Source organism: Chrysochloris asiatica, unplaced genomic scaffold, assembly GCF_000296735.1.
Source record: "Chrysochloris asiatica unplaced genomic scaffold, ChrAsi1.0 scaffold00438, whole genome shotgun sequence".
Lineage (NCBI taxonomy): Eukaryota > Metazoa > Chordata > Mammalia > Afrosoricida > Chrysochloridae > Chrysochloris > Chrysochloris asiatica.
In genome coordinates, this window is record NW_006408956.1 from 957,504 (window position 1) to 984,863 (window position 27,360).

A 27,360-nucleotide genomic window follows, 5' to 3' on the forward strand; every position below is an offset into this window, starting at 1 on the left:
CAGCCTTGGAAACCCTGTTCAGAGTCGCTATGAGTCAGAATCAACTCTACGTTACTTAACACTATTAATCAATTTCACTATTATATTGAGGCATGCCTGGGTGTGCAAACAGTCAACATGCTCAGCTGCTAAACAGAAGGCTGGAGAATCGAGTCTGCCCAGTGGCCCCTTGGAAGAAAGGCATGGCAATGTGCTGCTCAGAAATCTGCTGCTGGGAACTATGGGGCACAACTGTACGCTGACATGTGTGCAGCAACAGGCATGAGGTTTGTTTATTGTTTTCCTAATAAGATAATGCACTGGTCTGATAGGTCAGTGGTTCAAACTCACCCGCCGCACCTCAAAAACCCTATCCAGGGTCACTGTGAGTCAGAACCTACTCGACAACACTAAACGATGACTATCATTAGTTAAATCAATGAGTTGACGGATATCAAAGTGCCCAGCATAGGCCTCGGGGGCTGTCAGTCCCTTTCCCATCTCCTGATGTGTCCACTGGCTGACCCACCCCAATTAGGCATCGCCTGGGTTCATATTGACACACAAAGGGGCCAGCTGTGACCTCTGAACTCCTCTCACCGAGGATCAAGACTGCTTTCCACCCTGACCATCCGCTCCAAGAACCACACTCATAATCTCCTTCGACACCAAAAGCAGTTGGCTCTGCCTGGCCTTTGCCCCCGTCTCACTGGTTTCCGGTATTTCCCAGGTCTGACAGACATCTCAGTACCTACAGCATGGACAGGGTGCTGAAAGACCTGGGTGAGCCAGGGGCTGATGCTGGGTACCAGGCAACCGCAGGAGCGTAGGTGATGGCCTGGGACTCAAACAGGAGGATGGGCTGCCAGTGAGGTAGGTTTTCAGGTTTCCCAGCCGGGCTGGGAGCTGGCAAGGTTGCCCAAGATGGTAGTGATGGCGGCAGAAGGAAATGGAGCCTGGATAGGGGTGTGGGGGTTGCTGGGGGTGGCTTTTACAGAACTTCAGAACTTGCTGCTGGGTTGGAGGGAGGGCTTTCCCCACTTGGATCCAGGGTGACCAGGTGACCAGAACTTGGTCACATCCATGAGATATGGCCTATGCCTTTCAGCTACTGTCTTTACATAAAGCAGACCCAGAACCAGCCCTGGTGCCCTCCCTCCGCCCCACAATACTCCTGGTAGCTGCTGGTGAGGTGTTTGTGAACATCCCTGTAGAATTTCCTAGGCTTCTCCAGATGAGGAGCCCTAGTGGCACAGTGCTTAAGCGCTCGACTGCTAACCAAAAGGTCCGCAGTTAGAACCCTCCTGTAGCGCTGAAGATGTGGCCATCAGCAACCATAAAGACAGTCTTGTAAACAAAGTAAGTTTGTTCAGTTCGAATCCACCAGCCGCTCCGCGGGACAGTGATGCAGCTTTCTACTCCTGTAAAGATTTACAGCCTCTGAAACCCTGTACAGGGTGGCTACAGGTCAGAACCCACTTGAAGGCACACAACCACCACCTACCACTACTCCGCCCTATTGGATTAATGGAGATGAGGCCATGAACGGAAGTGGGTCCCAGTTTGAGCTCCTTTCTGTGATGAGCCAGGTGCTCAGGGAGAAGGGAAATAAGGTGAATGGGATGGGCACAGAACCAGGCTCTGTTCACTAAGGACCCTAATGGCACAGTGGTTAGCCACTTGATTGCCAACCAAAAGCCCTAGGGAAGAAAACGAACCTCTGTGAGGCCCATCCTAGACTGACAATGGTGATTCAGTGTTGGAATTCTTGTCTTCCATGCAGGAGACCCTGGTTCAATTCTCCACCACTGTGCCTCATGTCTTTGGAGGCTTCTGTTGCCATGGTACTGAATGGATTTCAGCAGAGCATCCAGACTAACACTAGGAGGAAAGGCCTGGTGAACTATCAAAAATCACCCAGTGAAAACACCCTAGGAATTGCAATGGTCTGATATGCACCGTGAGCATGGCCCAGGACTGGGCAGCCTTCCCTTCCACTGTGCATGGGGTCAGCGTGAAGCACTGACTCAAAGGACGCTAACATCATAACAGATTGACACTCTGGAAGTTCCTGTCATTATCACCACATTTAACTATTAAGCACTGTCAAGTCGGTTCTGACCCATAGCAACCCTGTGTAGAGTTTCCAAGGAGTGGCTGGTGAGCTTGAACCACCGACCTTGTAGTTCAAACTGACCTTGCAGCCCAGCACATAAACCTGCAGTGCCACACCAGGGCTCAATCACCATAGTACAGATGAGGAAACCAAGGCTCAGAAGAGCGCAAAGGACAAAGGGTGGTGACTTAAACCCAGGTCTTTGGGAATCTGCACCCCAAATCTGGAGGCAGCTCACCCCAAGCCCCTCCAGCTGGGGGCAGCCCCCGGTGCTCCATGTGGATTTTCACTTCCAGCCCCCACTGCACAGGCTGCCAGCAGGGAGCCTCCTCCTTCTGGCAGGGTAGGGCCTGGCCTCAGGACTCGCGCCTGGGGCTGGGGGCCAAGAGTTAACAGGAAGAGTGCTCACAGAGTGTGAGAGCAAAAGGACATGTCAAATCAATCATATTTAAACAAAAGCCTCTCCCGCCCAAGGGCCCTTTTAAAAGCTGCTTATTTAATTAAAAGTCCCATTTTCCATATTTATGGCCCTTATTCAGTTAAATATTAACCGCTGGGGCCAGGGCGGGTGTGTGCTTTGGAGAGCAGCGTGTAGCCGCGTGTTCATTACCATGGCCGGGATTTATCAGGTGGCTGCCGGGCGGTGTGGATCAATGGAGCCTCACCCAGGACAAACACGCAGATGCCCGAGTGGGCGGGCCAGACCCCTCTCTCTGTGACTCAGTACATCTCTGGCTCTCTCTCCTACACCCAGTCTCTGAGGCTCAGCCTTTTGTCCACAGAAGCAGAGATGGGAAAAGAAAGGTGCAGAGAGATAGACTGTGAGAGAGTCAGACGCAGGGATAGGCAATAGTGGGTGGCCTCTCCTGTCAGATGAGTCTGGGTCTGGACCAGTCACATAATTGGCAGGGCCCAATGCAACATCAAAAGGTGGGGTTTCCTATTAAAAAATGTGGAGAAATGGCTTAAGGGATCATGTATGACACACAGGTCTCACACCCTGCTTTCTGTCGACCTATGTGAGTGTGTAGGAGTGTATATGAATGGCTGGCAGTGTTAGTGTAGTGTTTTTTGGGTGTGTGTGAGTATACTGTGTTTGGTATGTGAATCTGTGCAGGGCACTGTGTCCAGAAAGGCTGAGGTCCCGGGCATAGGATGTGGGGAAGGCCCCTGTCCACCCACTCATTGCTCTTTCTGATCCCTCCTCACTGAGGAAAGTGGAGAAAGTAGTGCCAGTGGAGTGTTTGACCCCACAAGCTCAGGGTCTAAGACGCCTTGGAAAGGGACTACCTGGCACCATGCTAAGACACATCTCTGCAGAATGCTCACAGCATCTTTCCCGGCCCCCCAGTGACATGCTGTGCACTCACTCACACACGTTCACCCAATTGACAGATGGGGAGACTGAGGCTCCTCGAGGTTCGGGATCAAGCCTGGGACACACAGCTACTAGGAGCAGAACTGGCGTCTGGCACGCATGTCTCCTGATGCCCAGCTACACAACAGAAACCACATACCGTGCCGCCTGGTCTGAGGGTCCTCCATGAGCCTCAGTTTCCCCACATGTGAAATGGGAGTGAACACCCAGTTGTGGATTCGCTCCTTGTCCCTCCCCTGCCCTCCTATGAGCTCTGCCCTGTGTTCCTCAGCCCCTAGCACTGGCCCCTGGCTGGCCAGCTCCTGTCAACAAGCACAGCTTGTTGGCCCCATCCCTGTCTACTCACTCTCAGGGGCAGGACTTCCCCCACCCCCATGATGGGGAGCAGTGTGGTGAAAGAAGAGCCCCTTAAAGGCCAGAGTCCTAAATTCAAATCCCACCTCTGCCTCTGAGGAGCTCTGTGACCTCGGCTCACAAGCTCTTGGAGCCTCAGTGATCCTGTCCACTGAGAGCTGTTGGGAGGACTCAGCACCATGGCCCACCCTGCATCAGCCAACCCTTACCTCATGCCGACTGTCCCAGTAGTGCCTGTCCCCATCCTGATGCTGGCCCAGCTGGGAAGACTTGGGTTCAAGTCCTAGAGTAGGCCACTCCTCCTCCTGGAGCCTCAGTTCACCATCTGTGGGGTGAGAGGATGGGGGCATTCAGACAATCTCTCCAGGCCAATTGCAAGCCTCTGTAGCAAACAGGAGGAAGAATTTCAACTGAATGTCTAAGTTTGTGTTCAGGGAGGGCCGTGGAAAGACCAGTCCTCTGGAGTTGTCTGTTAGGTGCAGAAGACAGTCTAGGGAGGTAGCTCTTACACACACACACACCTGCACCACATATGCACACCTGCATCACACACAAGCCTGCATCACATGCACACACTTGCACCACACAACCTGCACCACACACACACTTGAATCACATACACACACTTGCACCACACACACACAAGTAAACACATGCATGTAGGTGCATATAGGCACATACAAGCATGCATGTGAACACATGGCAGCACATGCACACAGGCATACACACACACGCAGGACACCATCCAACCCCCTTGGACCTGCTCTGTTCCTCATTTAGGGCTTTTCAGAATTGGGTTCCTCCCACCACTCTCCCCTCCCCGCAAAGGAAAAAAATCTGAAAACCCAGATTAGAACTTCACACACGCATCGCCGGGGAAAATCTATGTCTCATTTTCATATCTCACAAAATAAAATGACACCAGGACACTCCAGCAAACCCCTGGAGGGGGAATGTGTCTGCAGAAGACGCAGGGGGAGGGGGGAGACACCTTTCCCAAAGGGGGAGGTCCCAGGGCCAGCAACACGGGTGGGGTTGCCAGGCCTGGGAGAGTCCGGGGTGACAGCCACCAGGCCCTAGTCTACTGGGGTCCTGGGGAGAGTTTGGGGGGCTGAATGGAAGTGAGAGAGGAGGGCCACAATCCCAGGGCTGGTGGTGTAAGCGAGGAAGCAGGAGAGAGAGGGAGAGACACCAGGTTATCAGAGAAGTGTGAAGACAATAATACAATCTGACATTTCTGAAACAAGACCCCCCGGTTGCCATGGCAACGTCTCATGTGGGAGCAGCTCCCAGGAGACGGCTCCGAGATGTACTATAAATGATGTTTGATTAGAATTTAAATCATTTAGGCAGAGAGAAGATAGGCCTTTTGTCAGCAAGGGGACCTGGGGGTGGGGAGGGAGGGGGCTAGGGGCGGCAGTGGGGGAGGGGGCACAGCCAGGGACCTCGGGCCTCAGCTCTGCAAGCCAGGGCGTGGGGAGTGGGGTCAGAGGTCAGCCAGGGGGTTGATTACTTTTGCCCTCGGCTTCATTCCCGTTTACAGTAACCTTTCTGTGGTGGCTGCAGGGACGAGGAGGGCAGGAGAGGGGAGGCCTTGGGGGACCAGGGCGTGGGAGGGGACTAAGTGAGAGTGACAGAGACACTGAATGAGCACAGGGGGCCAAGAGATGGCGAGAGAGTCTGCTGAAGAGAGGGGAGCGTGAGACAGAAATGAAGTGAGGCAGACAGACAGACAGAGATGGTGAGGGAGACTCAGAGACTGAGAGAGAGACTGAAAGATAAAGGGAGCCCGAGAGAGTCTGAGAGACAGAGACCCAGGCAGAGACATTAGAGTCAAAGCCAGCATCTCTGTGACTAAGACAGACAGACAGACAAAGAAAGTAGAATCAGGTGCTCAGACCAGAGTCCTGCATGGTTTGGTGGTCCTGGAGACAGCAGCTCCAGCTCCTGATTCTGGCCCATGGGGATCTCTCAGATAAACCACTGTGTCCCTCAAAGCCTTGGTTTCCCCCCTACGAGCAAGCTGTAGGGTCAGATCAGTACGTGGGCAGTAAGCTCTGTCTGCCTCATTTGGTGTTTATATTTAGTTGCCATCATTCAAACATTGGGAAAACTGCATCAGCATTGTACCCTGGTGGTACAATGGGTTAAGCCTGGGGCTGCTAACAAGGTCAGGAGTTTGAACCCCCTCACTCTTTGGGAGAAAGATGAGGATATCTGTCCTAAAACTGTATAGTCTTGATGACCCCGTAAGGAGTTCTCCTCTGTCCTGGACAGTCACGGTGAACTGGAATCACCCGATAGCAGTGGGTTTGTAGTCTGAATTATCCATGTGGGGCCTGCAGAAGATGAGATAGGAAGTTTCCAGTACACCTCAGTCCCCACCACTCCTGTTGTCTTATTCCTGCCTCCACACCGTCCCATCCTGTTCCGTGCCGAGCTGCTGTGGATGTTTGGATTTTCAGATCCTGCACATAATCCCTGGGATGAATCCTTATAGGGGTATCTCACCCCCACTCCTGCCCCACTGCCATCGAGTCTTTCTGACTCACAGTGACCCTCTAGGACAGTTGTTGGGTGTCACATAGGTACTAACTCATAGTGACTTTATACACAACACAATGAAACACTGTCCACGCCAACCTCACAACGCTGCTGTCACTGTGCCCATCCATCTCATTGGGGGATCTCCTCTTTCTCTGACTCTCCACTTTACCAAGAATGATAGGACAAAGTAGAACTGCCCCACAGGGCTTCCAAGGCTGTTACTGTTACAGAAGCATCTTTCTCCCACAGAGTGACCGGTGGGCTCAAACCACCGACCTTTCAGTTAGCAGGCGAATACTTAGCCCCTGTGCTAGCAGACTCTAGGCATATACTAATGTAGAATTTGGAGGCTTCCTCAGTTAAGGAGCTCTGGTAGCGTGAAATTTATGAGTCAGACTGCTAATCTCAAGCAGTTCCACAGGAGAAAGGTAAGGCTTTCTGCTCCTGTAAAGATTTGCAGCCTTGAAAACCCTATACAGGGTCGCTATGAGTCGGGACCAACTCCAATGCACAAAACCACCACACCTCAACTGCAGTCCTGGTGTGGTACTGTGGATTAATGCGCTGAACTGCAAAGTCGTTTGAAGCCGCAATGTCAACGGTTCAAGCTCACCAACTGCTCCTCAGAAACCCTATACTGGATCGCTATAGTTCCGAACCTACTCGATTACACTTGACAACAGCAATCCCTCCAACAACAGTTGAAGTCCTGTTGTGGCACTGTAGGGTAAGATTGGCAGATCAAACTTACAGTCGCTCCTTGGAAACCCTGAACAGGGTCATTATGTCTTGCTATGTTATTGAAGGCACTTAAAAACAACCACCTCTCAGTAACTGTGATCTGGAAGACCAAGGATAACAGGGCTCCTGGGCAACCCCGGGCGTAGAGCACCTTACACAGGACCGTGCAGGACATGTTTCCCTGAGACAGGAAGAACAAGTTAAGGATTGTTGCAGCTGTTGATTGCCCTCCAGTCGGCTCCAACTCCTGGCAACTTTGTGCACCACAGAACAAAACGTTGCCCCGTCCTGTGCCATCCTCACAGTTGCCAACAGGTCTGAGTCCTTCCTTGTAGCTCTTGTGGCAATGCATCTTTCTAAGGGTCTCCCTCCACCCTCATCGTCAGTTTCCCCTTTCACCAAACTCCATTTCCTCCTCCAGCGCTGGATCCCTCTCCATGACAAAACAAGAACGTTGGGCAGCATTCTGTTGTTGTGTTACTATCCATGAGATTTCCACTGGCTAATTTTCAGAACTAGATCATCAGGCCTTTCTTCCAATTCTGTCTTAGTCTGGAATCTCCACTGAAACCTGTCCACTGTGCAGGACCCTGCTGGTATCTGAAATACTGGCACAGTGGCTTCCAGTGTCACAGCAACATGCATTCCCTTCAGTAGGACAAACTGACAGTTAGGTGGTGGGCTGGATAAATGATCTGCAGCCAAACCCTTTTCTCAAACTCTGCTTTCAGGGAAACTCAAATTAAGACAAGTTGCTGCTGCGTGCTGTGGAGCCGGAATCAGCTGTACAGCGTTTCCAAGGCTGTAAATCTTTACAGGAGCAGAGAGTCTCATCTTTCTTCCACAGACTGCCTGGTGGATTCAAACTGCTCACCTTGAGGTTAACAACTCAATGCGTAACCCACTACACTACCACAGCTCCTTCAAATGAAGACTGTGCTCAATGAATGTTCATGATTACGTTGATTCCACTTAGCATGATAAACATCCACTTCACGATGGCTTACGCAGAAACAGTTTCTCATTGCCTGCAAAGCTGATAGGTATACCTAGGGCTTCAGGCACAGCTGAATCCAGCCCACAAATCTGCCTCTTTGTAATGCTTAGTTCTGCTGTCTTCTGTTTCGGCTTCATCCCCTGTTAGATTCTCCTTATATATTGGCGAAGACGGCCCCTAGCTGCCCCAGACTGTAAAAATGAAAACAACTTTTATCCCATAAACCAAAACACCAATTACAGTCCAGTCTGCTCAGAATCACAGTCTGCGTCAGACTAACACTGCTCCACAGGGTTTCCAGTGACTGTTTTTTTTGGTACTAGATCGCCAGGCCTTTCTTCTGAGGTACCTCAAATGCACCAAAAGCATTTACTGTTTGCACCATCCAGGGACCCATTTTTTATCCAATGACTTAAGCAAACATAGCAGAGTTTCTTACCCCTTAGTTCTGATAGGCCCCTCTCAGGGCATGTGCTTCTGCCTGAACCAATCACCATGTAGGGAGGATGTGACCTGCTCATTAGCCTGCCTTGGGTCACTTGTCTCGCTCTAGATCTGGGAGTGGAATCAGCCACATCAAGGCTGCCTGGAGGGTGTAAACTCTCCTAAAGAAAACAGGGATGCTTTCAACATAAGAAGTGGGAAAGGAAAAAATCACAGACCTTGCCTGCAGCTGGGATGATCCCATGCAGTTAATTTTAGGTAAACGTCTCCCAAGGATGGGAGACAAGATGCTGCCCAGCAGGTGGGGGGTTGGTGCTGGGAGGAGGGAAGCCAGGCGTGGTGCCAGTCAGCAGTGAGCACCAGCCCATCATCCTGGCTGCAAAGAATGCCCAGGATCAGAAATCTGCAGTCAGAGAACTTGTCTGTGGTTTTACAATTTCTATTTTCTTTGCCGCGAAGTTGATGGACAGTCAAAAGGAAATACAGTTCCTTTCAGGAATGCCAACCTGTCTGTGCCATCTGAAATGGCGTGAGAAGCAAGAGAGCACCTTTTGTTGAGGCTTGGGGAAAAAGAAAAGGAGGCGGAAGCTGATGGTAACAAGGGGGTAATGACAGTCTCCTTACCCCAGGGAAGAAGCAAAATGGGGGTCTGTTTTTGGGGTTTTTTTGCACAAGTTGAACCCAGGGAAGGTTTGAGTGTTGATTGTTAGGGTTCAGACAGACCTGAATTTGCAGTGCGGCTTTGCCACTTCCTAATGGTATGTCCTTGGGCTCACTTATAACCTCCTGGAGCCTCAGCTTTCCCATCTGTGAAATGGGGAGGGTAATGATAATACCAGTTCCTCCTCCGCCTTTTGTGAAGATGAAACAAAATGATACACACGAAGCCTTTGGTACACAGCAAGGATTCAAGACAGACTGGATAGTATGGCTAGGATTGAAAGGGTCTGGTGGTGCTGGGCTTGAGAATTTGGCTGCTAACTAGAAGTGGACGTTTTGAGCCCAGTGTCCACTCTGCAGGACAAAGCTGTGGCAGTCTGCTTCTGAAAAGACTTCTGGCCTCGGAGACCCTACGGGGCAGCCCTACTCTGTCCAGTAGGGGGACTAGGAGTCAGAATCGACTGGACTCTAGCGGGATGCATTGTTAGGACTGCTATTGTTAACATTTTTGTTTTGTTTTTATTGTGAGATGAGTGACATGGGAGAGCATCGGTTTGACACTCATCCTATCATATTTCATTTCCCTGCAATGATTACAATCCCCTCCTTGCATCATCATTCAACAGTATTTGCTTCGATTCCCTCTGTTTCTTTGTTTTTGTTTTTTAATGTACACAACACCACTCAGGAATATACAATGAATTAAACAAGCAACCAAAGGGCACATTCTGCAAGTCGGCCTCCTGGCCACCGGCACGCAGCCTTTCTCTTTCCGTGAGTCTGGAGTCCTTATCTCCTCTAGATCTTCATGTCCTCACCTCTTGCTATTATTTCTTTTGAGAGAGAACAATAAGGCTTTCTGCTCCCTAGAAGGTTTAAAGCCTCAAAACCCTATACAGGGTCGCTCTAGTCAGAACGACTCCGTGGCACTTTATAACAACTATTATTACTTGGATCCCTTCCACTTGTCAACTGGCCTGATGATCTGTCACAGGAAAGGGGATACGCAGCTTGCCTTTAATCAGAGGCTGGGAGGTACAGTGGGCACAGAGACCCAATATGCTAAGTCTCTTGCTGTTGTGATAGATGACCAAAAACCGAGTGCCGTCAAACAACACACGTTTACCCTTCCCCCGTTCTGGTCCTCAGAAGGGTCAGCCAACTGTGTTCCCATAGGGAGTCTACAGCAGACTCCATACGTTGCCATCCTTTCTGGGTCCTTCCTCAAGAGACTTTGTGTGGCCGCTTGGTCTCTTGTTGTCTTGTTCCTTATTCTGTGTGACTTTTCCTCCTTGGTACTTCACCCTGTGAGAGCTGGAACTTGACTGGACTGCCTTATTTTTCCTGGTTTTGCAAGGTTTCTGCCTTTGACAGGGTGCAGTCTCACCACGCCGCTGTATGTTTTAGTGGGAAATCTTTGCATTTTCCTTCTCCTGACACAGGCTTTCGACTTAGGACAACGTCATCGAGTTAACGACGAACCGCACTGTTCCGTTTGCATCTTATTGTTAGTGATATGTACTACATACAGTGTTGCAGCATGTAATTTGCTGTCATTTTCGTGCCCAAAGGTAAATAAAGATCAGATTTATAAGGATGCTGATAATAAAAAGCATTCATAATGAAAGCTAAAATATAAGGATGCATTCGACTTAGGTCAGAACCAACTTAGGACAGAATCGTTGAAACCTAAGTTGAGGACAACCTATACTATGTGTAGAGGTATTTACGTATTTGCCAACTGCAGCCCCCAACTGCACATCAGCTCCACCACAGTAGGGAATCCCTTTCCCATCTTGCTCCCTATGGTCTTCCCAGGATGAAAGGCTGTGCCTGCGGTAGGGAGTCTCTGCTCAGTGAGTGCACTTTGTATTTGCGAAGGAGTCCCTGAGCGGTGTAAACGGTTAACATGCTCGGCTGCTAAATAAAAAGGTTGGAGGTTTGAGTCCACCCAGAGGCACCTGAGAAGAAAGGCCTGGTGATCTACTTTAAAAAAAAAAAACCCCAGTCCTTGCAAAGCCTGTGGAGCAGAGTTCTGTTCTGACACACATGGGATCACTGTGAGTCAGAATCCACTCAACAGCAACTGCTACTGGGACTGTACTAATGAATGAGTGAATGCATGGTAGTAGCTCCCAGACACCTCCTCTCTGAAGGCGGGGCAAGGGCTGCTGAGAGGACCCACAAAGTGCTCACTGCAATGCCTGTGGGTTGAGGCACATGTGTCTATCATGCCTTAGAGGGTCCTCTTCCCTTCAGCCCCTGCAACCATCCTTCTTGCAGCAGCCGGCCAACTGCTCATTAAACAGGTCCCGTTCCGGTTCCTCTAATGTCTCATCTAGACAGCCTGACCAGTGAGGATGGTCACTCCTGCCCTCTCTGCCAGCAGTGGATGACCACGAAAAAGAAGTTCTGAACCAGCTCAGCCAACTCCTGCCCATTCTGCCTCCGGGAACTTGCTTAAACTCCTGTACCTTGATTTCTACTGGGAGTGGAGTTCCCTTTTATTGGTGGTGGTGGGAGGGTGCTTTAGAATTGTATACAGTACTGTGAATGGACTAAATGCCACTGAATTGTTCACTTCAAAATGGCTGATTTTTTTTTTATGATGTGAAGTTTACCTTAATAAAAAAACTGATTTTAAAAGAAAGAAAGAAAACGCAGGGCTTCTTGCGCAACTGCAAGGGCTGACGTTAGCTGGCTGCCTCAGGTCCACTTCCAATTTCTTCTGAGCTACCAAAGTCCTCCATTTCTCCTGGCCAATGGCTGAGCCCGGCAGGGCAGTGTCCAGCCAGCGAGCTAGGTGTTAGGGCTGACATCCTGGATCTGGAGCTCCGCCCCGGGCTGGCACAAGTTGGTTGGCTCTGCATCCTTGCCTGATGCGCCCACTCCTGCTCATCCTGTTCTTAAGCCTTTTGCATTCCTGACCCTCCCTCAGCCTCTTTCCCAAAGGACCCAACCAACACAGGTGGTCAGGGGTGGTACCCAGGTGTCCAGACCCACTGCTCAGCCAAGTCTGGGAGCCTCTGGACTAAATAATCTCCCAGATCCCCACTGGCTCTGACCTTCTAGGGTTTTATGATTTGGAAGAAACTTGATTTGACCCACAGCTTGGTTTATGACCCTGGGTGTCATAAACCATGCTATCATGGAGTTTACAGTCTCCTCTGTTGGCAACAAGTTCTAAAGGCTTCCACTTGAAGAGGGAAGGAACCCAAGCCCCTGTTCTGATTTGAGTTCCCATGTAACCTAAAGCCTGGCTGTTCAAACCTACCCAGTGGCACTGCGTAAGAAAAGCCTGGCAATGCACCTCCATAAAGATTGGTGGTGGTGGTGGTGGTGGTGGTGGTGACTCCTAGCGACCCTGTATAGCATTTCCAAGACTGTAAATCTTTATAGGAACAGAAAGCCCTGTGGAGCAACTGATAGATTTGAACTGCTGACCTTGACCTTGTGGTTAGCAGCCCAGCTCTTAATCCACTATACTACTAGGAGGGCTCCCCTGATAACACATGGGGTCTCCACAAGTCTGTCTGGGTTTAGGGTTTCATCGTGGGAAGGGACTTCTGTAGATTTTGTAACTTCTCGTATGTCCCCATTTCATAGATGAGGGGTTATAGCCGAAAAGAAGGAACAAGGACTTTAGAATCAACAGATCTAATTTGCTGTGGACTTTGAGCAAATCATGTGCCCTCTCTGGGCCTCAGTTTCCTTGTCTGCAGAATAAGGAAAACTGGGAAACGTCACTGAGGACTCAGGTACCAGGTGCTGTTGTCTGTGTGCAGGACACACCCACAGATAAGACAGGCTGTGAAGAGATGGCTAACCAATAAAAAACCCACTGCCACTGAGTCAATCCTAACTCACAGTGACCCTATAGCACAGAGCAGCACTGCTCCTTACGGTTTCTCAGACTGCCAATCTTGCCAGGAGCTGGCAGCCTCATCTTTCTCCCTCGGAGATGCTGATGGGCTTGAACTGCCGACCTTACTATTAGCAAGTTTAACTCTGACCCACTGTGCCAGCAGGGCTCCTTAATAAACAATAAACGAGTCAATAAATACTTGAGAATGTGGCTAGTGTTATGAAACAGGGTGGTATGATAATGCCAGGAGCTGGGGTAAGGGTAGTTTTTGTAGATGCTGCTGAGATCCCCCCTATGCACAACAAAACAAAATGCTGCCTGATCAATTGCAGATTAGACTATTGTGACCCGTAGGGTTTTCACTGACTGATTTTTGGAAGTTGATTGGCAAGTCTTACTTCCTAGTCAGTCTTAATCTGGAAGCTCCACTGGAACATGTTACACATCCTAACAACACACAAGACTCTGCTGAAAGACAGGTGGTGTCTGGGCTGGACATGTGTTGGCTGGAATTGAACCTGAGTCTCCTACATGAAAGGCAAGGATTGTACCGCATGCCCCGTTTCCCCTGGTAGACTCCGTGAGGACACAGGACGTGTCTGGTTGAACCTTATATCCCAGAGACATGGCAGGGTGCCTGGAACACCGTTTTTGCTTATGCTTCCTAAACAAGCCTCCGATGGCACGCAGGCCTGCAGCCAACATGACCCTCCCTGCAGGATCTCCTCCCCATGACCGTCCCAGAGTAGAAGCTGCTGAAGCTGTTTTGCTGAATTTATGCCTCCCCTCATCCTTCCAGGAGGAGGAGGTGATGGCAGGATCCACTCCAGCGCCGCCTTGATGGACCTATACATCACCCAGTACAAATGGATCCACTCAGGGGACGATGGAGCGGAGTGCAGGCAGAAGGGAGAGTGAAGGAACCCTGGCACGTCCATCAGCACTGCAGTCCCTCCCCCAGGGAGGACTGAGGCAGGAACCCTTAACAGTTCTGCCATCCCCAGGCCCTGGGTGCCCCCTTCATCCATGGCTAGGGATTAAATATCACTTAGGGAGAGTATCTTACAGTGCCCTGGCTGCCCAGGTCCAAGCAAGAGGGTGCTAGGCAGACAGAAGACAGTGGGACGTTTATAGTTCTGATGGGCCAACAGGGAACCTGGGAGAAGGCAGGAGACAGGTAGGTGCCATTGATGGTACTTAGAGCTGATAGGATCTTGATGGGCCTTGGACAGATGACCAGAGACAACCCCTCCGCCACCCCAGAAAAGGAGCAGACCCACAGAAGAGGGGACAGGCCATCTGGTTAGATAGCACCATGCAGCCTGGGAAGGTCAAAATACTTGAGGGGAAGGGAGGAAACCTTGGGTGAGAGACACTGAGACCTCTGGACACAGTCTGATCTCTCCTCTCCTAGTCTCTGGATCTGTAAGCTTATTTCTGTCTCTTTCTCTTCCTTTCTCTAGTCTTTGCTTCTGTTTGGCTGTTCTCTTCCCTTCTCTACCTGCCCCCATGACCCCCTGTACCATCCCTCCTTTCCTCAATGTTCCTGTGATCTTCTCTAATTTCATTTTCAAAACATTATCTGTCACATGCATTTTAAAATCTTGTAACAAGGGGGCCCTGGTGACACAATGGTTAAGTGCTCCACAGCTAATCCAAAGGTTGGTGTTCTGAACTCACCCAGAAGCTCCACAGGAGAAACACCTGACAACCTGCTTCCACCCTGTCACATGGAGTCATTTAGCGTCAAAATCACCTAACAACAACAATAAAAAATTTTGTTTTTGAAATCAAGCAATACATAAAAATCAAAAGACGGTAATAAAAATCATGTAAAATCCCATTACCCTCACCACTGACCTTTCACATCCTGGTGGCCACCCTCACCTTATCTCTTGTGTGGAAAATCACCCACATGAATCTCATTTGACATACATGGCTTCATACCATCATGCTGGTCCTAACATAGTCACTGTTTTCTTCCCTTCTTCCCTTTCTTTTCTCCACCTTCCACCGACTTGACCATTCCTTCCCCCAGCCCCACCCCAAACCTGTCCCCCATAATCCCTACTCATTATCGGGCATGAATCCTTCTATGAGAGGCCCCTGAAGGTATCCACCCACATCTTCATACCCCACATTCTGTTATCAGAGACTGGAAGATATGATTGTTAGGGGTCTTTTGATGACAAGATCATTCTCGATTCACTGAGTGTGAATGATGTCATCTCAACAGTCTTGGTAAGATGGAGACAGAAGGGTCAGGGTTAGGGGAAATGGCTAGCCAAGACGGAAGCAGAGATGGAAGTAATGATGCTGTGGACCACAGACTGCCAAGACAGCCTCTAGGAACTGGAAGAGACAAGTCTACTGCTGCCAACCTTGAGATAGCCCCACATGGCTGTCCAGTGAAGCAGGGTTAGTTACCAAAGGGCTGTGTAAAGTGTTAAGCTGAACGCTAACAACTGTTGTTGTTCAGTGACATAGAGTCGAGTCTGCTTCTCCTATGAAATGGGAAGTATAGCTGTTGTGTGCCATCGAGTCAGTTACAACTCATAGCAACCCTGTGGGTTTGAACTGCCAACCTTGTGGTTAGCAATCCAGTGTTTATCTTACAGCACCACACCAGAGAATTATAATATTGCCTATCTTACAGGGTTCCTGTGAGGCATATTGACCAAGTAACAGGAAGTTGTGAAAGCATCGATTCTGGAGCAGAGTAATTGTTCAAAATTGTTGAGCTGATTCTGCTTTTTCTATGAAATGGAAATTATAATTGTTGTCGTTAAGTGCCACTGAGTTGGTTCTGACTCATAGGACTCTTATAGTGTTTCTATGGAGGGGCTGGTGGGTTTGAACTGTCGACCTTGCAGTTAGCAATCCAGTATTTATCCTACAGCGCCACACCAGGACTCCTCAATAAATAAATACTATCTATCACAATGATATGGAGTCCTGGTGTGGCGTTGTGGGTTAATGCACCAGACTGCAAAGCTGTTTGAACTGCAAGGTCACTGGTTCAAGCTCACCAACTGCTCCTTGGAAACCCTACACAGAGTCACTATGGGTCGGAATCGACTCAACGGCACCTGACAATAACAACAGAATGATAATAAAGGAGCCCTGGTGGAAGCTGTGACTTAGGTATTGGGCTGCTAACAGCAAAGACAACAGTTCAAATCCGCCAGCCGCTCTGAGGGAGAAAGATGAACGTTTTGAACCATGAAATCAGTGGCTGCAGATGAAGATGACCCAAAGGTGCTCAAATAACAATGCCAGATAAACCAGCATCTCTTCCCAGATGTAGGACCCAGGTGTTGGTATTATTTAAAGCTGCCCAGTTAGGGTTGGCAAGTAAAACATAGGACACCTTGTTGTTGTTGTTGTTAAGTGCCGTCGAGTCAGTTCCGACCCATAGCGACCCTGTACAGGGTTTCCGAGGGTGTAAATCTTTACGGGAGTAGAAAGCCTCATCTTTCTCCCGCAGAGCGGCTGGTAGTTTCGAACTGCTGACCTTAAGGTTCGCAGCCCGATTCGTAACCACTACGCTACCAGAGATAAGATCAAATTTCAGATAAGCAAGGAATTATTTATTTTTATTTTGAATTTTTTAGTATAAGGGACATAATTAAGCATTTTTAAAGTATATCCAGTGTCTATTTGACATGCCAATTTAACTAAGTATCCAGTGTTTTTATTTACCCAGGGGATCCCCCAGCCCTGTAAATATAGGGATCTTTGGGAGTAGATGCTATCCTTTGCAACTCAACAAAGCCAAAGATCTAACTCTCACAACAAACAAAGGGAACTGCATAGCTCACTAGGGAGGGCTTGGCACATAGTAGGTACTCAGTAAATATTTAAGTGAAAGCATGAATGGATTTGATGGATGGATGGGTGGATGGGTAGGTGGATGGATGGGTGGGTGGATGGGTGGGTGGATGGATACATAAATGTGTGAATAATTAAGTACATGAATGGGTAGATGGATAGATGAATGAATAGGTAGATGAATGGATAATTAAATACGTGGATGGATGGATGGATGGATGGATGGATGGATGGATGGATGGATGGATAGGTAGATAGATGAATAATTAAATACATAGATGGATGAAATGGATGGGTGTGGCATCAACATCCATACTGTGGTTTGGGTTGATTTTCTTCTGGTTTTTATGAGTGTATCTCAGAGATACCCAGGAAGAGTGGGAATCTTGTCCCAACTCTGATTCTAAACATTCTGTATGTGCTACCCTGAGGTGGGCACACTACACATCTCCCCTACACTTCGTGTACTTATGGGCACTGCATGTATAACCACTGACAAGACAGTTTGTTGTTGATGTCATCTGCCATCAAGTAAGCTCTGACTCACTGCCCCCATGCCATCCTCAAGACCACTGCAGGCTTGAGTCCACCGTTGTTCATCGTATTGGGCAATGTTTTGTTGTGACCCGCAGAGTTCTCATTGGCTAATTTCTGGAAAGGAGATCACTAGGTCTTTCTTATGAATCTGTCTTAGTCTGCGGGCTCTGCTGAATTGTGTCCACCACGGGCAATCCTTCTGGTGTTTGAAACATAAGCGATATAGCTTCCAGCATACAGTAACACAAAGCCTCCACACTACGACAGACTGAAAGACGGGTGGTAACTGACCACAATAATTTCTAAGAGTTCAATGTATTTGCTCTTTGTCTAAACTCCACCTAGCCAGTGACCAGCCTGTCTTGTCCCCTATTGTATCCCAATGCAATACCTCAGACATGACAAAACACCCAATATATGGGCAGAATAAATAAATGACACCGTGCTGGGGTGGCCAGCAGATCAATTTCCTAGCTCGTGTCTCTTAAATGTGTTAGTCAATACATGGTTGCTCCTCCAAGCGTGATCCTCGGACCAGCCCCATTCTGATCACCTTGGAGCTTTGTAACAATTCAGAATCTCAGGGCCCACCCTGGACCTCCTGCTGCTACTAAATCCAGGCCCACCCCTCACCCGTGACTTCTTACACGCCTCTGAGTCTCTGGTTCCCCAGCTGAAAAAGAAAAGGCAACGAAGCCCTTCCCGACATCTCCCGAGCACTGTCGTACATATGGACAGAATGGATGACAATGTGCAAACCTGAATATTATGCTTACAGGAAGGCATCGTCCCTATCAGGAGCGCTCAGAGGGCAATAAAATTGGACCCTCTACCCCACCTGCTTCCTGGGCCCTCCTTCTCCTCCCTTTGTTTCTCTTCTGCCCAGTACCTCAGCCCTAAATCAAATTCACTTTCCCCTGCCTGATTTACCCTGGTCCCACCCCTTGGAGCCTCTAATGTTGTTAAGTTCAGTCGAGTGGGTTCCCCGACTCTTGTTGTTGTTGTTGTTGTAGTTAAAGTGTTGTAGAGTCAGTTCTGACCCACAGTGACCCTGCCAACCTTACAGTTCAAACCAGCTTTGCAGTCCAGTGCATATCCCCACAGCGACACAGCAGGACTGTGACCCGGTATAGGATTTCTGAGGCTATACATCTTTGCAGGAGCAGAATGCCTCATCATTCTCCCACAGAACAGCTGGTGGACTTGAACCCCCGACCTAGCAGTTCACACGCCAGTGCTTATTTTACAGAGAAACTGTGCTCCTACAGCAGACAAAAATAGCCAGGTGTTTGCTGTTCATAGGGCTTAAAACAAGCATTTCCACGTGTCTGTTTGAAGGACAGGCTGCGGGGACCAGCTCAGGTGGGGAGGGGGGAGGTGAGTGGGACCATTTCAAATAGGCTCGAGTCCCCTGTGCTCTGGTTTTGTCTTGTTGCAAATGTGTCGTTTGATGCAGGCCTGATCAAACATGTCCCTGAGCTGGGGGGCAGTGAGGGGGGCTGAGAGAAGAATTAACATTTTTCTCTCTACAGAGCCCAGCGCATCCTCCCCTCCTCCTTGTATGCCTCATGGGGATCGTATCCAATTATAGATGGACCTCCAAGTCCAGTGTCTGTCTCCGCATCCCGCATAGACTCTTGAGGTTTTCAAAGGAGGGAGCTAACATCTATTAATGTTTTCAACAGACTGGGAGGTGTGCAGAGTACTTTACAAACATTTTTATGGGGTTACTGGGGGGAATAAAAATGAAAGACAGGGTTAATGCATTTCTTTACATTGAAAATTCCATCAACTGTAGCTCTGCCCTCTCAATTAAATAGGAACCATATTAAATGTATCAGTCGACCACTTCCTTGCTACTCAAAGGGTGGTCCACAGAATAATGGTACCAACATCACCTGGGAACTCATTAGAAATGCAGGACCCTACCCCAAACCTAAAGGAGCTCTGGTAGCATAGTGGTTATGAATCGGGCTGCTAACCTTAAGGTCAGCAGTTCGAAACTACCAGCCATTCCGTGGATGAAAGATGAAGCTTTCTGCTCCCGTAAAGATTTGCAACCTCAGAAACCCTATGCAGGGTGGCTGTGATTCAGAACTGACTCCACGGCCCACGAACGCCACCATCCAAAACCTGCTCCACCATCCATCTGTCAGCTTGTCACACTGAGGTGGTGTCCATGTTGCTATGATGCTGGACACTAGGCCATCAGTATGTGAAATACCAGCAGGATCACCCATGGTGGACAGATTTCAATGGAACCTCCAGACTAAGACAAGGAAGAAGTGCCTAGTGACCTACCTCAGGAAATTAACCAGTGAAAGCCCTATGGATCACTGTCCATTATAGTGCTGGGGGATGAGCCCCCTAGGTTAGTAGGCACTACACAATAGTCCCTAAAACAGACTCAAGCAAACCAATGACCATGAAGGCTGTATAGGAGACCAGTCGTCGTTGAATTCTGTCCTATATGAGTCTGAGCCAATTTGTTGGCAACTAACCCCAAATCTGGAGTTCTGGTATGGCGCTGTACAATAAGTACTGGACCTCTAGGTTGGTATGAACTGCAAGGTTGGGGGTTCAAACCCACCAGTCATTCCTAAGAAAGTCTATACAGAGTCACTATGAGTCGGAACTGACTCCACGTCACATAACAACAATAATACAACAACCCTCAACAAGACTCTCAGAGTGTGTGTGTGTACATAAAAGTTTGAGACGTGCTAGGTTACAAAACCTATTGTTTTTAGAATGAGAGAGGGAAAGCTACTTGCCCAAAGTCACACAGCTTATAAACTGGCAGTCAGAAATATAACCCAGCTCTCCAAGGACCATGCTACTAGATACTTGGACCAAAGGAATTAGAGGCAGCAGATGAGGAAAAGATGGGGTGATACAGCTCCCCCATCTTCCCACCACCACTGTATTCAACTCCCCCTCTCAACTGAAGGCTGTCATTGTCACCAAAGACAATCAATACATTCTCTTTTTTTTTTTTTTAACTTAAAATTTTTGTCTTCCTTTTGGGTTATTTTTTAATGTCAGCTCAAGACAGGTATGAAGACTCGGGATGCTTTCCCTGTCACTTTGAAAGAACGACCTCATTAACCAGCATGGGCCTGGACTATGAAGATTCTGAAGTTTTTAAAAAGTTTGGAAGAATTTAATGTTGATGAACCCCACTGTAATGATTACATATTGCTTGATCATCCTCAAGGAAGAGTTTCCTGCTGGCCACTCAGGTCTCAGGGACCTGTAACTCCTCTGCGGGTCACTCTTGGGCGAGACCTTCCTGAACAAGGGGTCTCAATTAGGCTCTCTGTCCCTTTCTGTATTTTACCTCAGCTTAGTACTTACCCCTGGCTGAAGGGATCTGACTCCTTTATTGATTTGTTTGTGGTCTTTCCCCACTGACCTGTCAGTCCCATAAGAACTGGGATCCATCCCACCTGCATGGCTCACCACTGGATCTCCAGTGCCTAGAGAGGTCCTGGCACACAGGAGATGCTCAACAGGTAAGTGCTAAGTGAATGAATGAATTTGTTGGATGCATGGGTGGGTGGGTGGATGGACAGATAGACAGCTGTTGGAGTGGATGAATGGATGGATATGTGGTCAGATGGCAAATGCATGGGAAGATGGGTAGGTTTTAGACAGAGGGTTTACAAAGGGTTCACTTTCCTATCTAGGCTCTGAACTTCCAATGAAAGCCAGTTTTAAAAAGTCATTCTACCAAAAATAATAATCATAAAGGGGGAAGAAAATCATTCCTATCAGAACTCAAAAGAATGCAAGTCTCATTATGAAATAAGAAACTGTCAAAGCAAACGTGGCGTTTACCTGGCAATGATGGCTGACTGCTGAGAAAGTGAAAACCCAGCCGTCATCATCTCCCTGCTGTCTGGCTCTTTGCTCCTTTCCTCTGGGGAGATGCGCTTCCCTCATGATTCAACTGGGCTAAAACCCAGATACTCCTTCCTGACTTCTCAGCTTGGGGCAGCTCCTGGCTATTCTGTGGGTCACCCCATCTCACTGTCTTTAAACCAGGATTAAGGAAAATTCTCCTTCTTCCAGGTGGGGATGACCTTGGACCAGGGGAAGTGGTCTGTGATCAGACCCCCAGGCTCCTTGACCAGGCACCTTTGTGCAGGAACCAACCTACCCTGCTGTAGCTGGCAGCCTTGTCTGACCCCCAGGACCGATTTGTTCAATCTCAGACTCTGAGCCACATCTCATGGATCCCAATTCAGACCTCTCCTTGGCTTTACCTCTGGTTACTTCCTGAGTATAAACCCAGCAGGTTGGGGAAGGTCTATCCTGGACTCCTACCTTGCCTACAGAAAAACCTTTCACAGGATTCAAAGCCAGCCAGCCAGCTCTCCCTCTCTCCCTGCTTCCCTCTCCCTGTTTTCCTTTGCTGTTAATTGCTGTGATCTTCTGGTGCTGTGGGCTCCACCAGGTGGCAGTCTGAATGGTGAGATGCAGCCCCTTCTCTCTGCTCTGGGGACAGGTAGGAGTAGAGCTTCCCTGCTCATCTGAGGATGGTCCCTGGGCAGTGAACAGAGTTCAGTCCTGAGAGGATGAAGTGAGTGGAGCCTGTGACCCAGTGGACAAATAGTAATTTGGAAAGAACTCAACTCAGACCTGCAAAGTCTGCTTAGTAGATACCGCTTAAGCATCATCCAGAACATTTTTTTAACTGTAAAATGGGCATGGAAATGCCCACATTTCAGGGTTGTGAGGTGATGGACAAGAACGGAATTGTAGAGGGATGGCGGTAAGTGGACCAGGTACGTGCAGGAGACTGGCCTCATCTCATGACAAGGGCATTTTGCCACAAGTTACTGGAGTCTGAGGACACAGGTGGACAGGTGGGCAGAAGTACTGCTCATCTGAGTTTGGAAATGCCTTTGGGCCATGTCCTGTCCTCCATGGTCCCCTCTGCCACCCTCTCTCATGGTGTTCTGCTCAGGAATCCTGTTCGCCCCCCTCCCCTGCCAATCCAAAGCCTTCAAAGCCACTCTGGCCCACACATCCCTTAAACTAGTCTCTGCCCACCCTTACCTTCAGCATCATCTTTTTGAAAACAGCAGTGATTTGAATCATCTTAATGCTACTGAGCAAAATTGTGGAGGGAGGGGAAGAAAAGGAAGGCAGAAACAGATAGTTCCTAGAAGTCCTGGTGTGGCACTGTCGGATAAGCACTGGACTGCTAACCTCAGTGTAGGTGATTCTAACTTACCCATTGCTCCTCAGAAACCCTGTGCAAGGTCGCTGTGAGTCAGGGTACTTAAAAACAACAATGTGCGTGTTCTGTTTTTGTTTGGCGTACTGTGGGGGATTGTGTGTGGCTGTGATGCTGGCAGCTAGGCCACCAGTATTTCACACACTTCCAGGCTAAGACTAGGAGAAAGGTCTGGTGATCCACTTGTGAAAATCAGCCAAAGAAACACCTATTGATTACAGCAGAATATTGCCCACTATAAGATAGACAATGAATCCCTGTTGTTGTTAGTGCCATCGAGTCAGTTCTGACTCATAGCTATAGGGTTTCCAAGGAGCAGCTGGTGAGTTTGAACTGCCAAGTTTGCAGTTCGAACCAACCTTGAGGTCGAGAGCTTATCCTATGGAGCCATACCAGCACTCCCTAGGTTGGAAAAATACACGGACCACAGCCATGGAATCGAGCAGCCAGCAATTGTAAAATGTCCCAGGACCCGGCAGAACTTGTGTCTGTCATACGTGGTTAGGGTCACCGTGAGTCAGAGCCAGTTCAATGGTAACGGACAACAAAAATGTGTGCGTGGTGTCATCACACATTCACAGCATCCCGAGGGCTGTCTACACAGTAGGTAACATCACTCTTGTTTCTTACAGACAAGGAGAACAAGGCCCAGAGAGGTGAAGCCACTCGCCCAAGGCCACACAGCTAATACGTGACTGAGCTATTGAACACAAAACATGTGTTCCTCCCTACCTATCCAGTACCACCCCCCCTGACCATCCCTTGCTTTTCGGGTGAATATTGTCCCTAACTACATTCTCACCACTTGGAGTAGGACTGGTAGAGCAGGGGCTTTAATCACTCCTGGCGCCTGTAGAAATGCCAAGTCTCAGGCCCCAGCCCTGCTGAATCAGAACCTGCTTTTTAACAAGACCCCCAGGGGATCTGTGTGCACGCTAAAGATCAAGAACTGTTGTGCCAGACAATCTTCCGGGCAGGGGACCATTCTCTTCCTTTGATTTGTCTTATATTCCCAGAGAGTTCTTCCTTGGCCCATTGTAAATGCTACAATATCAAGCAAGTAATAAATGCCTGTCAGTGGAAGACCTACTCCAGGTGGAAGAAAGACCTGGCAATCTACCTTTGTAAAGATGACAAGAAGACCCTATAGAGCTGGGCAGCGGGTTGGTTCTGTTTGTGTGGGAGACTGGGTCTGACACAGGGTCTCCCTGGTTAGTCACAGAAGGGGTGAGTGTGCACCTGAGCAGACAGGCATGGACAGGCCATGGAGTCTGCTGGGCACTGATCAGCTCTCTGTACTGGGGAGATCAATTAGCAATTATAATTATTAATACCATTAATAATAAATGCTCCACAATCTGGGAAAAGCAGCAGCAATGAGGCAGGTGCCCACCACAGCCCAATGTTGCCCTCACGTTCTGCCCTCTGCGTGGCCAAGGGCATTCTGGAAGCCTTCGTTTCTGAGGCTGTGTTTACAGGCCCTCCAGGGTGAGGGGGTTAGTGGGGGGCCCACAGGGAGAGTGGGTATTTCTGGGAATGGAAGGATATCAGGGGAGACGTTCTCTCCATGGGTCCCTCCTGCCACACAACCTGAATAGAGTTCATTACTCTTTGCACAGCCTCTAGGAGAGCTCACCTAGAATGTGTGTGGTGACATCATGGCCATTGTGCCTAATGATTAGACCACAGGCTCAACAGCTAGACCGCCAGGGTTCCAATCCAGGCCTCACCACCTACGAGCCGTGTGTCCTCAGACAAGATACGTCCCCTCTCTGTGCCTCAGCTCCCTCCTTTGTAAAATGGCAGTAAGGAGAGTATCCATTTCGAAGGGCTTTAGAGAGGATTTAAACAATGAATGTAAAGTAACTCAAACTAGTGAGTATTCCAATGTTCATAATTCTGATGTTCTTATTTAATTTCCTGTGGGTTTTGTTTTGTTTTTTCCTGACAGAACCCCTGCCTAGCCAAGGAAAAGGCCCAGAATGTGTGAGTTCAGTCAGTGAATCTATAATAATCACAGCCAACATGTACTGACTGCCCATTCAGTGCCAGGCATTGTTCTAATAAGCATTTTTGCTCCTACTAACTCGGTTCATCTTTGCAGCAATTCTTGGTGGTAAGGAATATTATTATTCCCAGGTTACAGATGCAGAAATATGTTCAGAGAGATTCATCAGCCTGCCCAATGTCATCCAGTTAGTAGGGGATGGAGCTAGAAGTTGAATCAAGCTAGTTGGGGTCCGGAGCCCATGCTGAAACCGCTGCACTACACTATACTGCCTCTTGAGTGAACTACTGGAAGGAGAGGGGAAGGGAGGCAAGGGATGAGGGAATGGGAGGGAAAGAAGAGAGGAGGGGAGTGGGAAGAGGGAGGGATGAGCAAGATGATTAGATGACTAGTGGGAGTCCTGGTGTGGTGCTGTAGAATAAGTAATGGACTGCTAACCTAAAGGTTGGTGGTTCAAACGCACTAGCCACTCCTCAGAAACCCTGTACAGGGTCGCTGTGAGTTGGAATAAACTTGACGGCACTTAGCAACAACGAAGTCAATGAATGAACTGATGTACAGATGAAGGAACTTGTGATAAAGGATGCAAAGCCTGGTGCATACATAGTACGTGCTCAGTAAACTCCTTGCTGATGCCGACAAGGAGGAAACAATGGCTGGATGGATAAGTACATGCTAGAATGTGGACCAGTAAGCTGACATTGGACCAGCCAGGTCTCTGAGGAACTGGGTTTCTCTCCCTCTCAGTGGCACCAAGACCAAGAAGACTCTCCGAAGGACACACTTTGGATAGTTAGAGACAGGATTCAAGTTCAGAAGCACCTTGGGCATAATCACTGTCTGTGGGAAGTCCTGACCTGCCATCTCACTGTGTTATGGGATTATGGGGATTTTCTAAAGGACTGGGACAGAGGTAGTGTAGAATCTTTCCATTCAGTAAGCATCTACTGAGTACCTACAGTGTAACTGGCCTTGTGCAAGAGATTCTCTGATGTGCTGGATGATATTCTATCCACATTGCCTTCTGGCTTCGGGACCCTGCACCCCTTCTTTGGACAGAATCTTTGAGCAAGAGAGGTTTCTGGCTGTATCTGTATCTGCTAGGTTATGTTGTAAACAAGCAGCTCCCACTGAACAGTCCCCACATACGAACCATGGGGGAGGGATGGGGTTTATGACTAGGAATGTTTGCTTTGTTGCTCTGCTGTTTGTGTACATGTGTGAGACTTTGTGAGATGGCTGGCCAGGGCTAGGACTCAGGCAGCGCTATGGTCAGGGCTCAGTCTAGCAGTTGGATCAGGATTCAGGCTGGGACCACAGGTGGGCTTAGTCTGGGATTAGAGTTATGGTTCAGACTGTGACTGGGGTCAGAACTAAGGCTGTAACAGATTAGGGTTCAGGCTGTGACTGGGATCAGGGCTCAGGCTTTGATTGGAATCAGGGTTCAGGGCTCAGGCTATCACTAAAGATTAAGGTTCAGGGCACAGGCTGTGACTGGGAACAGGGTCCAGGGCACAGACTGTGGCTGGGATCAAGGCTCAGGCAATCACTACAGATTAAGTTTTAGGGCTCAGGCTCTGACTGAGATCAGGCCTCCGGTTATGACTGCAATCAATGCTCATGCTGTGACTGAGCTCAGGATTCAGGGCTCATGGCTCAAGCTATGACTGAGATCAGGGTTCAGGCTATAACCAAGGCCAGGGCTCAATCTGCTACCATGGAGGGTTTAGGCTGTGTCTGTGCCAGGACTCACTCTAAATGGGATCAAGGCTCAGGATATAATCAGTATCAAAACTCAGTCTGGAGCAAGTTCAGGCTTACTCTGGAGCCAGGCCTCTTACTCTTCACCAGGGTCAGAATCTCCTGTGACCCATCAGTACTCACTCATTCACCAGAATACTGCAGTCTGGAGCCTCACACCTGAGGCCTCTGCCTCCACTTCCCCACTGTGGAGCTTCCCTAGCCTACAACCACAGGCCAGCACAGCGCCCTAGGCACTGTGAGCCCCCATCCCTGCCCGCTCTCCGTGTACAGTCCCTGCTGGCCCCTCCCTCTGCTGCCAGCTGCTGATTCCGTCTGCTCACTCGCTCTCTCTCTCCCCCTCTCTGCCTTAGAGACAGCTATAAGTCTCCCGTGAAATATATACAGTGTAAATATATAAAAAGCTTGTGCCTGCCTGCTGCTTATGTATTCATGAAATAGTAAATAAATTTTATGGGATAATTTGAAGGCTGCCAGGAAGCCGGGAGATGAAAACGAAGGCCTAATGAGATGGAGTATCAGGGCGGCACACTCACTATCGATCTGCCGCCACCCGGCCCGGGTGGGGACAGCCCATCTCCTGTGGCCAGGGCTTCGCTGACAAGACACTTTGGAGGGGCTTCCGGGGGTCGTAAACCACGGATGGCTGCAGCGGGGGAGGCCCTGGCTCAGGGACACATGGGGATGAGGGTGACAGCTACCTTCTGGAGATCCCAGAGGGAGATGAGCGGGGGCTGGGTGATTTTCCTAAATGCCAGGGTCTTGCTGTGCGACCACCAACCAGTCATGTTTCCGCTGTGTGACTCAGTTTCCTCATGTGTGTAATGATCTAGGTCCCCAGACTGAGCCTTGTGGCTGTGGTGGTCTCTCTTAGCCCTATTTCTTTTCCTCATGACA

The 27,360-nt window shown here is 49.1% G+C and overlaps 1 protein-coding gene across 1 annotated transcript in view; it reads left to right on the forward strand.

Moving 5' to 3' along the window:
• RBM19 (RNA binding motif protein 19) overlaps positions 1-13,999 on the forward strand; it is a 169,289-nt gene extending 155,290 nt beyond the window's left edge. Inside the window, 2 exon segments of the mRNA XM_006876968.1 lie at positions 710-762; positions 13,881-13,999. Of these exon segments, the coding sequence (XP_006877030.1) occupies positions 710-762; positions 13,881-13,999 (172 nt within the window).
• Positions 14,000-27,360: the final 13,361 nt, after the last annotated feature.